General features: G+C 44.8%; 2 protein-coding genes across 13 annotated transcripts in view; one reads left to right on the top strand and one right to left on the bottom strand.

The window, feature by feature from the left end:
* Positions 1-16,242, top strand: part of MTSS2 (MTSS I-BAR domain containing 2) — a 331,653-nt gene that overhangs the window by 146,776 nt on the left and 168,635 nt on the right. For all 12 annotated transcript variants that reach the window (XM_085639831.1, XM_085639827.1, XM_085639829.1 and 9 more), the window contains exon 2: positions 7,304-7,365. In XM_085639831.1, coding sequence (XP_085495957.1) covers positions 7,304-7,365 — 62 coding nt within the window. The remainder of the gene's footprint in view (positions 1-7,303; positions 7,366-16,242) is intronic.
* The window catches only part of IL34 (interleukin 34), an 851,078-nt gene that overhangs the window by 5,107 nt on the left and 829,729 nt on the right, over positions 1-16,242 (bottom strand). The window lies entirely within an intron of this gene.

Genomic DNA, 16,242 nt, shown 5'->3' on the forward strand with positions numbered 1-16,242 from the left:
ACAAATAAAGCTTTGTTATTAGGAAGTAGCTGATTAAATGTTTGGAATACTCTATGTATTTGCTGGTGATTTGAGAAACTCTTGGTTATCCCCTTGTACTTTATCGATTTGTTTTTGTAGCTTCATTTCTTTTTTAGTGTCCACCAATAACGCATAGTGTTTCATTTGATGTGTTTCATTTGATGACTCCCCGCAACACTTTTGTTTGCAAAATAAAAAAGCACATTTAATTCTGTGACGAAAAACAATAAACTATCCACTCACAGCCACACGTGCGTCATTGGTCAGGGACAAGAACTGGAGCATTCTGAGCTTCCATCTCCCAGGCAGCAATACCTAAAACCAAACACCCTGATTGACAACCTGCAAGGGCGAAACCGGGCTCCATCCCCTCTTTGGCTCAACATTCTGGGCAAACCACGTAATCACCCTATAGCTAACACGAAAAAAATGTGTTGAGTCTGGTTCTCTTGTAAAGCACTCTAATGCCATCTGGCCAGGTTTGCACTGTAAAACAAAACTGCAAACAAACAAGTATTGGCAAAGCCAATAGTCTGGCATTGGTTGCAGACTTTTTGGCTTGATCAATACTTGGTTTGTCCGGATATTTGTAAAACTTAATTGTTGGGGAAGTGGCCAAACCATCATCAATAAAAAAAAAAAATTGGTGGCTATTACCAAAAATATTTTTTTGTCTCAAAAAGCACACTTGCCATAGTAGTCATCGACACTGAAGGGAACTACTTTGGCAGAATGCTGTCCCCAACAAGAAGTTTGTCAATGGCTGAAGCGGGCTGGCTCTTTGCACCATGCAGTATGCTGTAGTGGGTGGAAGAAAAGTGTGAATGATTTAGTAAGGGAGGAGACGGGGCCTAATAGTCAGAGTTGCTGACTTTGCATCTGGGGAACCTGGTTCGCATTCCAGCGTTGGCTCAACTTCCAGTGATTGTGGACAATTATCCCTGCACCTTAAAGAAAAGCGAATCTGAGCTTATACACTTAAGTAACTATACTATATACATAATTTTAGTAAAATCGAATGGTCTTGGCTAACACCAGAACTGAAAAAATCTGATAGTTGTACAGACAGCAACAGCAATGTTGGGGCAGTTCTGAATGACAGTGAGTCTGGCTAGTAGGGAAAATAATGAATGGCCTGTCCTCTCCTGCAGCAATGCTCTTGAAGACAGCCGGCTCTGCCACGGGTTTGGATTCAGAGGTTCTGATTTTTAAGAGCCGTTTCCTCGTGAAGGCACAAATCGAATGGTCTTCAGTGTCTGAGGGTATTAGCTTTGTTTGGTGGGAGCTTTTCGGACGAGACATTCCTGGGGCCACTGCTCGCCATACGCAGTTGTAAAGTATATTGAAACCAAGTGGTGGCCTTCCAAAGCGAAGGCTCCCTGCCTTCTCCAACAAAGGATTGTAACATGGGAGATGTTACTGTTTCAGGGTGGTAGGAAATTTCTTAACAGGCGTTTGCCTCCCCAGAGGTGGTAGATTTGAGCGTCCATAGATCACTCACACAAAGTAGCACGCATGCCAATAAATGTTTTGGTGTGGTTTTCAGCAGGGATGAAAGATTACATTGTGCACGCCAAGGTGTATTGGGTTCCCCAGAAGGTTGGGAGTTAGGGGTCCCAGGTGAGAGATGCATCTCAGCATCCGAGCGCGCGTTTGGATAGGACTTGGCCTCTCTCTGTGCCCCATTTTAAGCTCTGAATATCAGACGTGCCTGTAGTCTGTACCAAGACAAAGGTATTGCTTCCTAACAGTGCACAGAACCAGCTGAAGAGGGATAGCCCCAGTGTACCTGGAGATCTAAATACATGCTTTGACCCTCGCCAGGACCAGTCCTTATATAGAAGGGCCACATCTAACAAGCATCTGCAATGCAATAGGTCTCACATTTATGCAAGTTTGCGCTATTGACATTGGAAATGACAATGCCATTTATTATGATTTGGATTTTAAAACATAAATAAAAGGCATTGTCATTTACAATGGCAACAGCTTCATCTCTCGCAAACGCGAGACTTATTGCACTCCAAATGCTTCAAGGCTTCCCTGAATTGCCCCCTTCTGTCTCCCATGGCCCCTGAAGAGTTCCCCATTTGCTATGAGTTTAATAAACATGCCGGTGGTCACAGCTGCGCACGAGAGACCCTCCTGCCTCCTGCAGTAAGAGAAACTCATTAAAGAAAATAGTGCTTACACACTAAAGAAGACGTGCCATGTAACAACCGAAGTAAAAGGGCCAGTTCTCATGGGAGTTGGCAAATAAAGACAAGGAGGCAACGAGGAGGGACTAACAAACCTAATAGCGAATCAGAAGCCAGCATTTACGAAGGACAATGACACAAGCCAATGATAAATATGGGTGAAGAGTGGGCGGGGCTTCAAGTACATTCTCCAATACAGCATGGCTCACAGAGCAGCGCATGCACTGCCCAGGCTCGACCTAAAAAGCACTGGAAGGATGTACACTTTCACAATCTTGACAAAAGGAATATCCGCGCCCTTACCCCACTCATTAATGGGACCGATCTATATGGCCTGGCCTCAGCATGCCCTCAGAGCCCAGCACTTGTGATATCGGCTGTATAAGTACTGAGCTCTGACCAGCTCTTTGTCATTCAGTCCACAATCACAGTTGGAATGTGGAGAGTAAAATGTATTTGTGTAAAACGAGGAGTGAATGTCTGCATCATAGAGTGAGCATCCGTGCCTCTCACAGGAGATGGACGCCTGGGCAGTACACAGGGAGTGAATACTTCAGCACGACACAGGGAGTGAATATCCCTGCATCACACAGGGAGTGAATGTCTGCACTACACAGATGAGAGCGTCTGCATCATAGTTAAGGCTCCCTGTTTTCCGTTATTACTGATTTTTACAGATAAATACAGACAGAAAACATTTATAGTCTTCTCTGTATTTATTTTTAAATGTGGATAAAAACAGAAATTGGGTTGCTTTTTGGGTAATTCTAAATACTCTATGCCATGACTGCCAGGCCCATATCTGTGCGGACTGATAGGTAAGGGGGCAAAAAAAAGAAAATAATTTTAGTAAAGAGGCTTAAACAGTAGTGGATATGCACTAGGTTGATACTGAAATTTGCATATTTTCTTATTAGTGCACTGATTGATCTTCAGCGAGTGTTCACGGCATTGAAACCTGGCAGACATTAAAGCATGAGTGCATATTTATAGGTTAAATAAATGTGGAAATATACTAATTTCAGCTCAATTTTTTCACAAAACCCAAAATAAATATGGATAACTACAGATAAAATTAGCAAAAAATGAATATGGATAAATACAGACGGAAATGTAAAAAACAAATACCATAAAACCGGGAGCCCTAATCATAGTGCACTGAAGGTCATTGCATCACACGGAAAGGGAATGTCTCTGCATCACAAATAAGTGAATGTCTCTGTATCACTCAGGAAGTGAATGCCTCTAACATGGCACATTGAGTGAAGGTCTCTGTATCACAGGGAGCAAATGTCTCTGCACTATACACGAGTTAATGTCTACTTCACAGAGGGGTGAACGTCACTGCATCACACAGGGAGTGAATAGCTGCACTACACAGGTGTGAATGCTACTGCAACACACAGAGAGTAAATGTCACAAAAAAGGGAATGTCTCTTCATCAAATGAGAAGTGAATACCTCAGTACGACACAGGTAGTAAATGTCTCTGTATCACACAATGGGTGAATGTCTCTGCACTACACAGGAGGGAATGTCTGCATCACAGAGGAGTGAACGTCACGCCATCACACAGAGAGTAAATGCCTTTGCATCATAGAGAAGGGAATGTCTTTTCATAAAATAAGAAGTGGATACCTCTGCACGACACAGGGAGTGAATGTCTCTACATCACACAGTGAGTGAATGCATCACATGAGAGTGTTCACTACATCACACAGGTAGTTTATGCCTCTGCACGAGAGTGGTAGTGAATGTCTGCATCACACAGTGAGTGAATGCATCACATGAGAGTGTTCACTGCATCACACAGGTAGTGTATGCCTCTGCACGAGACCGGTAGTGAATGTCTGCATCACACAGTGGGTGAATGCATCACATGAGAGTGTTCACTGCATCACACAGGTAGTTTATGCCTCTGCACGAGACCGGTAGTGAATGTCTGCATCACACAGTGAGTGAATGCATCACATGAGAGTGTTCACTGCATCACACAGGTAGTTTATGCCTCTGCACGAGACCGGTAGTGAATGTCTGCATCACACAGTGGGTGAATGCATCACATGAGAGTGTTCACTGCATCACACAGGTAGTTTATGCCTCTTCACGAGAGTGGTAGTGAATGTCTGCCTCACACAGTGAGTGAATGCATCACATGAGAGTGTTCACTGCATCACACAGGTAGTTTATGCCTCTGCACGAGACCGGTAGTGAATGTCTGCTTCACACAGTGAGTGAATGCATCACATGAGAGTGTTCACTGCATCACACAGGTAGTTTATGCCTCTTCACGAGACCGGTAGTGAATGTCTGCATCACACAGTGAGTGAATGCATCACATGAGAGTGTTCACTGCATCACACAGGTAGTTTATGCCTCTTCACGAGAGTGGTAGTGAATGTCTGCCTCACACAGTGGGTGAATGCATCACATGAGAGTGTTCACTGCATCATACAGGTAGTTTATGCCTCTTCACGAGACCGGTAGTGAATGTCTGCATCACACAGTGGGTGAATGCATCACATGAGAGTGTTCACTGCATCACACAGGTAGTTTATGCCTCTTCACGAGAGTGGTAGTGAATGTCTGCCTCACACAGTGGGTGAATGCATCACATGAGAGTGTTCACTTCATCACACAGGTAGTTTATGCGTCTGCACTAGACCGGTAGTGAATGTCTGCCTCACACAGTGGGTGAATGCATCACAGGAGAGTGTTCACTGCATCACACAGGTAGTTTATGCCTCTGCGCGAGACCAGTAGTGAATGTCTGCATAACACAGTGGGTGAATGCATCACATGAGAGTGTTCACTGCATCACACGGGTAGTTTATGCCTCTGCACGAGACCGGTAGTGAATGTCTGCATCACACAGTGAGTGAATGCATCACATGAGAGTGTTCACTGCATTACACGGGTAGTTTATGCCTCTGCACGAGAGTGGTAGTGAATGTCTGCATCACACAGTGGGTGAATGCATCACATGAGAGTGTTCACTGCATCACACAGGTAGTTTATGCCTCTGCACGAGACCGGTAGTGAATGTCTGCATCACACAGTGGGTGAATGCATCACATGAGTGTACACTGCATCACACAGGTAGTTTATGCCTCTGCACGAGACCGGTAGTGAATGTCTGCATCACACAGTGGGTGAATGCATAACATGAGAGTGTTCACTGCATCACACAGGTAGTTTATGCCTCTTCACGAGAGTGGTAGTGAATGTCTGCCTCACACAGTGGGTGAATGCATCACATGAGAGTGTTCACTGCATCACACAGGTAGTTTATGCCTCTGCACGAGACCGGTAGTGAATGTCTGCATCACACAGTGGGGATTAATGTATCACATGAGAGTGTTCACTGCATCACACAGGTAGTTTATGCCACTGCACGAAACCGGTAGTGAATGTCTGCATCACACAGTGGGTGAATGCATCACATGAGAGTGTTCACTGCATCCCACAGGTAGTTCATGCCTCTGCACGAGGCTGGTAGTGAATGTCTGCTTCACACAGGTAGTTAATGCCTCTGCATGACGCAGGGTGGCAATGTTTTTGCCTCTCAGAGAAGTGAACGTCCCTTTACCACACGGAGTGAATGCTTCTGCACTACACAGGAGTGAATATTTCCATCACAGAGTAAAGTTAATTGCATCACACAATTGCATCACACAGGGAGTGAATATCTCTGCACGCTAGAGAGGGAAAGGTGTCAACATCACACAAAGAGTGAATGTCTCTGCATCACATAGAGTGATTATCTACTGTACTCAGTGTATGGATTTTGGTACATCATGCAGGGAGTGACTGTCATGCCTATAGACTGAGCAGTAAGCGAAGTCTGCTGCAGCCGAACACTGAATGACTCTCCACTACAGTGAGTGAATGTTTCTGAAGCAGGGAGTTAGAAGTTTTAACCTGAACAGGCATCTTATGAATTATCTGTAAACGTTGAGTTACATTTGCTGCACCACACATTTCTTGTCGGTGCATTTGTCAACTTCTGGTATTGTCTATTCGCCATTTGTGGCCCACATACGCGACTAAAAACATTGAAGAGTATGAGATGGGGAACAGTCGGAACACCGCGGTCTAACCACGAGTGTTCTGAATCCGCAAGCCCTACCACACATGCCTTAACCACGCATATGCCTTAATCAGGCATGGGATGGACCACACATCAAAAGCCCCCCTCACCCAGGAGTCTTGGAGGGGGATTCCATCGTGGAGCTCACCCTTACCCCACGAGATCCATGTCTCAGCCTCAGTTACATGTAAACTGCCATGCGTGACCTCCGTATACATGTTGTGCTATGTTGCACGCTTTTTACACAGCAGACACTCGCCAGTCACTTGCGTGCCGGCCGCTTACATAGTCTGCAGTTGTGGGTTTGCCTTGGGGGCTATCTGTGGACATGCCTGACCCTGTGAGTGAGTGTGGTGTGGAACGAGTGAGGGTTTTCCCTGCGGATGACGAGTGTCTCCAGCACCATTAATTCATAGTAATGTGAATCACTGTATTCCACAGCCTCAGCTCGGATAAGCTCCCAGAGTCATATCTGCTCCAAGTGCATAGAGACCTGCTACCCAGGGAGGCTTTTTTGTTCCCAGGGGCAGTAATCTGGAATGACCGGTTACTCACCTGTAATATTCATTACTCTGAGTCGTAGCCCTCCCCGTCCCAGTCCTGGTTCCCATCCCTCCCTCCCTGTTCGGCTTCTTGTGCTTGGCGGTACAGGATGTGGTTGGGCGGGTCACATGGTTATATGCCTTAGGGTGTGGGTGTGGCCTGGAGGTAAGGGATGGGATTTTAGTTGCTTGGGAGTTTCTGGTGGGAGGAGCTATGCTCATGTAGTTAGGACTGGGACGGGGAGGGCTGACGAGGAGGTAATGCATCGCCCAGTTCTTCGAAACAAGACACAGAGAGATCCAAGGCAGCTCAAAGGCCTCTGTTTGTCAGCATAGTTCTCCTGTGATAAACACTTGGCGGGCTGGGATCAGCGCCTAGAGGCGGTTCACGGTGTGGAATGAGCTATGTCCATGATCTCACTCACACTCACTCTGTCCCTCTCTCTCTTTCAGAGTTCCTATCCCATCTGGGAAGACTTCAACTCAAAGGCTACGAAGCTGCACTCCCAGCTCCGGTGAGTACACTCCCTGCAGATGCAGGTCCTGTTAATTGCGAATATTGTAATTGTGTTTATATAGCGCTTACTAGCCCTGAGGAGGCGTCGAAGCGCTTGACTCTTCTGCCTGTGTCTTGTAGCCAGTGAGAAGTGAATCCCTGTAACTTCAGGTCCTTTGGCTGCTGAGCAGTGGCTCTCCCTGGAGCCACGCCTCCTGCGGCTAGAGAGTAGTGGCACTACCTTTAATCTTGGTATCCTAGAAAGAGGAGACTCCCTGTCATTCCTGAGTCTTTTTCCGGTGACAGGACTCTCCTTTCAATATGGTCCCTGTAGCTGGTCAGTTGCAAGAGTCCCTGTGCCCCTGGGTCCTGTAGCTGGCCAGAAGGAGCTCACCCTGTAACCGTGTATGCAGCTGGCGAGATCCTAAAGGTCGTTCCCTGGGTGAAGACGTTTTGGATTCAGCAATTTCACAATGAAAACAGCCACTGCCCATGAGCCATGGGACCTAGGGTTACAGGGGGAGTCACTGCTTAGCAGATAAATGACCCCTAGTTACAGTAGGCACAGAGGGAGCTTCAGGGTAGGCATAAAGAGGGAGAAGAGAGAAGAAGAGTGAGGAGGAATGGATGGGGGGGGGGAGAAGGGAGCAGGTCTGGTTTCAACCAGTGCTTTAAATGGGAAAAAAGAAGTGCAGCTACTCTTAAAATGAGCTATGAGTGTAGCAAGTGGGCGGGGCTAGGGGCGGGGCTAAGGACAAGACAAGACATAAGACACTTCTACTATGTGGCCGAATACTTATATATTCTTGAGTGCTCACTCACAGAAACAAGCAGCAATGCTCAGACAAAGCATTCCAAGAATGCCCTTTAAAATACCTCCCTAGTGTCTGGATTCCCTCCCTCTTTCACTTGCTTTTCTCTCACACTTACACAAACATGCGCGCACAAGCAGGCAAACACCCAGACACACAAAAGACAGACACTCACACAAAAGACTCAGGTGGGATAAAGGCCATTTCACACTCCTTATCTCCCATGGCTTTCTTAATTGCTACTGTCAGCGGGATGCCTGGATTCGAGTGTGTGCACAAATGCACACTATGGTGTGAATGTGATTGACAGCACAGGGCCTGAATAGACCCTGCTCTGTCAAACACAGCGTGATGGTGAACACCGGACATTATGCAGATGAGCCCTGCTGAATTGTTTAAAGGTGGCTCAGCTTGGGCTAGAGGCGCTTTGGCTGTCAGACAGCCTCGTTCGTGCTCGTGAGCACTAGCAACAATGACCCTACCTTTGATGAGTACCGGTACTCTCCTTTTTTTTTTAATTGATATTTTTTATTGAGAGTTCATAGACACAGAAAGAGATTACAAGGGTCATCAGGCATGCAGATTAACATCAAGAATTAGGAATTTGGAAAATATAAATATGTATAATTATAATCACTTCATTATAGCATAACAGCAAAATAAATACAGCATAAGCAGTATATTAAACATCAGCAAGCATATTAGTTAATAAAGTGCATAGTGAGAATAGGAAAGAAAAGGGAATTCTGCTGTAGGATTGGATCTTTTAACACCTATCTAAACATATGAAATGCAAAGTGTCATTCTCATAGCAGAGGATGTTGATCCATTTACACATACACAACAGCTTCAGCACTCAACCGACGCACGCCACGACCGAACCACCGCCCCCCACCACCACCCTCTGCGCCTGGACCCCGATCAGCGCCGAAGATACCGTCCGCACGATGAACTCCATCCACTCCGGATCTCCGACCGACCCCTGCCCTCACCACGTCTTCAACAAGGCCGACGCTGTCATCGCACCCCACCTGCGGGACATCATCAACACCTCCTTCGACACCGCGACCTTTCCGGAGAGCTGGAAGCACGCCGAACTCAGCGCTCTACTAAAGAAGCCATCAGCCGACCCCACCGACCTCAAGAACTACCGCCCCATCTCGCTGCTCCCGTTCCCTGTAAAAGTCATCGAGAAGACCGTCAACAAGCAGCTGGCCGCCTTCCTCGAGACAAACGGTTCCCTCGACCTCTCGCAGTCTGGCTTCCGAGCCAACCACAGAACCGAGACCGCCCTGATCACAGCCACCGATGACATCCGAGCACTGCTTGACAACGGAGAAACAGCGGCCCTCATCCTCCTAAACCTCTCCGCGGCCTTCGACACTGTCTGCCACCGTACACTAGTGCAGCGACTCAGCAACGTCGGAATCCAGGAGAAGGCACTGGAATGGATCATCTCCTTCCTCGCCGGAAGGACACAGAGAGTCCGCCTCCCCCGTTCAGATCTGAAGCCACCGAAGTCATCTGCGGCGTTCCTCAAGGGTCCTCGCTCAGTCCAACCCTCTTCAACGTCTACATGAGCCCCCTCGCAGACATCGCACGCCAGCACAACCTCAACATCATCTCCTACGCTGACGATACCCAGCTGATCCTCTCCCTCACCAACGACCCCGCCACCGCCAGAGCCAACCTTCACGAAGGGATGAAAGAGGTAGCCGAATGGATGAAGAACAGTCGCCTGAAACTGAACTCGGACAAGACGGAAGTCCTCATCCTGGGATCCTCACCCTCCGCCTGGGATGACTCCTGGTGGCCCCCCGCCCTAGGCAGCGCACCCCAACCAACAGACCACGCACGCAACCTGGGCTTCATCCTGGACTCCTCCCTCTCCATGACCAGACAAGTCAACGCCGTCTCCTCGTCGTGCTTCAACATCCTGCGCATGCTACGTAAGATCTTCCGGTGGATCCCCACCGAGACCAGGAAGACGGTCACCCAGGCCCTCGTCACCAGCCGTCTGGACTACGGCAACTCCCTTTACGCCGGAACCACCGCCAAACTCCAGAAGAGACTCCAGCGGATCCAGAACGCCTCAGCACGACTCATCCTGGACATCCCCCGTCACAGCCACATCTCCGGACACCTGAGAGACCTGCACTGGCTCCCGGTCAACAAGAGAATCACCTTTCGTCTCCTCACCCACGCACACAAAGCCCTACACAACCAAGGCCCAGGATACCTCAACAGCCGCCTCAACTTCTACGCTCCCAAACGCCAGCTTCGATCGACCGGCCACGCCCTCGCCACCGTCCCCCGCATCCGAAGAGCCACCACAGGGGGACGGTCCTTCTCCTACCTCGCCACCAAGACATGGAACTCCCTCCCGACCCACCTCTGCCTGACCCAGGACCACCTCGCCTTCAGGAAACAACTCAAGACCTGGCTGTTCGAGCAGTAGCAGACCCCCCTCCCCTAGCGCCTTGAGACCCTCTGGGTGAGTAGTGCGCTATATAAATGCCTTGATTGATTGATTGATTGATTTAGCTTTCAAACGTGCTCCAGTGCTTATGATAACTCCTGAGTGCTCCTGCTCTTAATGCATATTTTCTTTCCCTACCCTGGATCCGAAGTAGTTTAGCTTTCCATGCTTGAAAGGTTGGAGCTTTCTCTGATTTCCACAGTTGTAGGATTAGGGATCTGGCTATTAATGATGCTATAAACAGAGCCTCATCGTGTGGAGTGGGGCTCGGAGAGCAGCCTAGTACTGCTATTGATATATCAATCTGGATATTGGCTTTGATCGAAATAGAGAGGTATTTTCCTATTTCTTCCCAGAATTCCGTTATTTTTGGGCATTCCCAAATGATATGGCTCCAGGTGCCCTTCTCTACGCATCGAAAGCACTTATCTTCGACCAGGGGATAGATTTTGTGGAGAAATGAGGGAGTTCTATAAATAAGCCATTTACTATAAAATTGCATACGTTGGAAGTTCGCACTGCGGAAGATTTTTTTATTAAATTTATTCATTTTATCCCATGTCGGTTTGCTAATTTCAACGTCTTCCCTCTTTTTCCACCTGTCACTGACTTTAGTAAATACCTCGATTGCATTATCCTCTTTTAATACTTTGATCCACATGCTGATTTTCTTTAATGAGGGGTCGTTTAATGCTGTTGATACATCTCTTTTGTGAAATAAATTAGCTATATCGCAATATCTAAGTTCCGCGTGTAACATACAAAAAGACCATTTTAGGATTGTACTCGGTTGATGGATTTGCCTAAGAACTTCTTCCCATTTTTTCCATCTATTTCCCACAAGAAAGTCCTCTATTGTCTCGAAGCCATTCTCACCCCAGAGTCTCGCTGTGTTAATATCCAAGCAGCCCCCTCCGCCAAAACTAAAATTAGTTAACATTGTTGAGCTGCTTAAATTGGAAATACCATAGAATGACAGGAGCTGGGTTTTGATTTTAAATAGCCATTGGAGAAACTTATAACGGACCTTCTTTGGATATTTCGTGATTCTGACAGGGTCTGTTATTTTAGATTCCAGCAGCATCCTTTTCATAAAAAAATTATCTGCCATGTAGTCATTTTGGAAAAAAAATCTAAAACTGTGGTGTGCAAAAGTAGCAAAATAATAATCTCTAATATTTGGGAGGGACAGTCCTCCTTGCATTGTTGGAAGATATAAAGTGCTAAGTGCTAATCTTGGGATTTTTTTAGTCCAAAGAAAAGAGGAAAACAAAGCATCCACTTTTCTAAAAAAAGAAACCTGGATAGGACAAGGGGCAGCGCTGAAAAGAAAATTAAAAAGAGGTCAAATTGACATACGAATTAAAGCAACCCGGCCCATTATGGAAAGTGGCAGTAAGTTCCAACGATCAAGGTAGGACCCGGCCTTTTTTAACAGAGGTATATAGTTTAATGAATATAGATCTTCCAAGTTATCCGAGATATATATTCCCAGATATCTCTTTGGGCATAAGTTATAATTCTGCCTAAATTCCGGCAATAAAGTGTCAACAGTGCAATTAAGTAAAATTATTTCAGTCTTATTAACATTTATTTTGTAACCTCCCAGTTTTTGAAAATCAGAAAAGATTTTAAAAATTTTCACTTGACTTGCAGGCTTTGAATCTAAAAAAAGGGCAATGTCATCTGCATAGAGTTTAATATTTGTCATTCCGACTACTGGTGCTGTATCGGACATTATGCCCGTGATTGCAATGGCTAGAGGTTCAATAAAAAGAGCAAATAAAATTGGCGACAGGGGACACCCTTGCCGTGTACCTCTGCTAACCTGGCATGTCCCGACATTGCAGTTGTTAATAATGATGTGTGCCCTAGAGTTAATATAGAGTTGTTTTAAGAGAGAGATAAAAGCCTGCGGAAAATCAAAACTGTGCAAAATAGCAAAAAGACAGTCCCAGGACACCAGATCAAAAGCTTTTTCAGCATCAAGGAACCAAATTTGTGCTTTCACCTTGTTAATATTTAAATAATCCAGTGCCTCAAGTAGGAATCTTGTATTTGAATGGAGGTGTCTTCCTGTTATAAAACCACACTGATCCGGGCCTATAAGAGGCCCTATTATTTTATTCAGCCGGTTCGTTAGAAGTTTCGTAAAAATCTTATAATCTATATTTAAAAGGCTTATGGGCCTATACGAGTTTGAATTTTCCTTGTCCTTTCCTTTTTTTAAAATGCTAACCACAACTGCTGAATGAAAGCTTTCTGGGGGGGACCCTCCTTGTATTAAATAATTAGCCAAAAGGAGGAGTTCTTTGCGCAAAGTCCCCTCAAATTTTTTAAAAAATTCGGCAGGGAGTCCATCATCCCCATTTGCCTTACCATTAGGTAAGGAAGCGATTACTTCATCTAATTCTGACCTTGTAAAGTCTTTGATCAAGAAATTTTTATCGTCGTCAACTAATTTAGGTACTCTCCTTGGCAGCAGAGAAGTGCCGGTACTCAGAGCGGTAAAAATGAGAAGTGCCGGTACTCAGTACCAGTGAGTACCGGCCCATTTAAAGCACTGGTTTCAACACTTTTACAAGTGTTGTTTTTGATGCCCGGTCTCGCCATGATAGCATAGCTCGTAGTTAACTCATCAAATCCAGCTCCTCTGCCTACGGCTATTGCCCCTGTTTTATTGTTCTTTTTAGGTCTCGCCTGAGCCAGCGCATACATGCGCTGTCTCGGCGAGACATTTAGTAACTGGGTATTCAAAGTACTACCCAAAGGCTTTTGCCCGCCTCCAACTTGCGTTCACGAGCGCGTGGACGTGCACAGGCCATCTGGCTTTCTGTAATGGCTCATTAAGCCTTACAGCGCTCGAATACCCTCCCCTACCCCCTCCCTTCTCTCACTCCCTCCTCGTCAGCTTCTCTTATAACAAGCTTCCCGTTTGCGTGGCAAATGCTTGTTTAACTAAGAATTCAGAGGTATGAATACTAATTTATTTGTCCACTAGATGGCAGACCAACGTAAGCAGTGCTCAAATGTAAACAACAAGAACACAGTGGTAGGGACAAATTGCGCAGGGAAGTGACAATGTAAGGGCAGATATCAAAATTAAACCATTGCTACGAGGTTGACTATACGACGACCACTTCACGTCGTAATTGGTGAACAAAGTCCACCTCATACAGTAACAAAAAATGAAAACCGAGCAAAATGGTTCAGTAGTAAAGCATAAATCAAAGTCCAGATTTCAATTCAATAATGTAGTCCTCTTTTAATTCAAGCTGTTCATATCTTGTCTTTTATTCCGAAGTACAATCTTCACTGTATGCCATCAAGCCAAGCCCACTGTATGCCATCAAGCCAAGCCAACACGTGTTTCGTCCTGACAGTTATGAGTCATGGACTTCATCAGGGCTAGAGACAAAAGAAATAACTAAGTTGGAAACATATTTCTAAGTAAAGTACAGAGATTCCATGTTATGGATTAATACATTGTTAATCCCATGCATCTGCAAGGTGGTGTAACAACCTCTTCATTAATACTCCATAAGCTTGAAAAGAGTGAAAGACAAACAAATAATCAGAAAAAGATAAGGATGTCACCGGAGTATAAGAGAAATAAACCTAAAATAAGGAAAAAAGATCCCACACTGCGGAGAAGAAATGAGGGAAAAGAAATTGAGGGAATATGTATATATTGTGTATCCCATTGTTAAATGAGTGAGAAAGGAAAAAGGCAGAAAAAAAACCTGAATAGTGAGAAACAATGATATGTTACATGCTCATAATTAGAACGTGTGCACTCTAAACGGCAAGCAGAAGTCAAAAGTGATAAGACTAATGTAAAGTGAATGAAACGACTCAACCGTAGTAAAAGTAAAAAACCGTGCGATTGAAGAAAAACCCTATATTGGTAAGATACACTTACCAATAAACAATCAATTCTTATAAAAATAAGAGTGTAGTTCAAAGGAAGCTTGAGCGCAACATCTATGGTCCTAAGAAACAATTACAATATTAGGAGAATAATTATTGTCCATTACTTCAGTTAATCGTTTAAAATAGTACGTGGTCAATATGACTAAATCTTGTCTCCAGGTTCTTTGTCTCTAAAGTTATAAAGAGGAGGATAAGGTAGCCTTTACATATTACATGTCCATTAATCTGTAAGTATGGATGAGAACCTGGCCAGAGTAATTGGAAGTAAGCTAAATTTGAAAGGGGGTGACCAACATTTCCTAAATACTAGAGATTTTATAATAAAAGCCTTCATGCGGCGAGTAATTTGTGTTGTAAACAAAACGACATACCTAATATACTGGTACACTGTCATTCCAAACGGTCCAATCTGAGATTATCTCTATTAGTGTCTTTTTGAATATTCAGGTTAAAAATTAACCACGCTTCCTAAAACACAAAATATTTAATCATAAACTAAAAAGGTAATCGACAAAGTAAGTAGGCAACAACGTAGAGAGAAAAACAACACGGAGACCAAGTGAGTAATTGGCAATAGAGCTGAATATACATATCACCTATCTCCAAAGTGTCTGTAATACACAAAGGAAAAGGAGAAAAGCCTAGAATGTAGGAAGGTAAATAAGTACTACATAAGGGCGAAAATTCCAACCTGTGCTAGTGTTATGTGTGCTATTGAAAGTGGTCTGACAAGATCTATATCTCAGAAGCCACAGACCGAAGTCTAGTTCAGTCAAGTCAAAAATAAAAATATAAAATAAAAATCTATCTACAGAACAAACAGACTAAGTCTCACGTAACTAATGTACAGACCAGCTACCGCAAGTCTTGCATTATCGTACACTCTCATAGTAAACCGCAAATGACAAAAAGCCGGGAAATGCTAAGAATACAATACGTTGACTCGGAATACTGTATTACTAAAGTATATCCCTTAGTATTCAAAATCGCAGGTGGTAAAACAGCAGTACCACGCTTACCTATAGGCGACATAGCCGGGTCCTCAATCCAGACCTCTCGTGACAGCGTTGGCGTCTACAATACGCGCTATCTTGGAATGGGAATATATAGCCACATGGGAAAATAGAAGAAGGACTGCGAAGGAAAAGGGTGAAACTACCAGTATGCGCCATATTGAAATAGTAAGCGGGGCTCGTAAATGAAAAGAACATGACAAGATCCCAAGCTAGAGCGAGAGGCTCCCAAGTCGTCGCGCGGGTCCCAATCTCCATACCATCCAAATAAACGTAATGCGCAAAACCACACAACAAAGGCCAGCACAGTACGACAAGGTGTGAGAAACACATGCCACACAGCCACGAGTTGAAAAATAGTACGATGGCCAAATCGCTTAAAGACTACAAAACCAGATTCAACATCTGATAGATGCCATACTATATATGTCAATTGGCATCTTATATGGTTCTAATGTATGGTGATTATATATTGAAGAAACGTATAAATAAAGTAAATGGAAATAGGAGCGCAAAGTAGCGTGAGTCATGCAAGGTTGGAAGATAATCATAAGTAGAAAATAAAAAGGGAGAACTAAGTGTGACATAGATGAAAGGACTAAAAGGATAAGTGATCATACTAAGGTAAAAAAATGTAATTTTTAGTTCTCGCCTGAGCC

Source organism: Triturus cristatus, chromosome 12, assembly GCF_964204655.1.
Source record: "Triturus cristatus chromosome 12, aTriCri1.1, whole genome shotgun sequence".
Taxonomy (NCBI): Eukaryota; Metazoa; Chordata; class Amphibia; order Caudata; family Salamandridae; genus Triturus; species Triturus cristatus.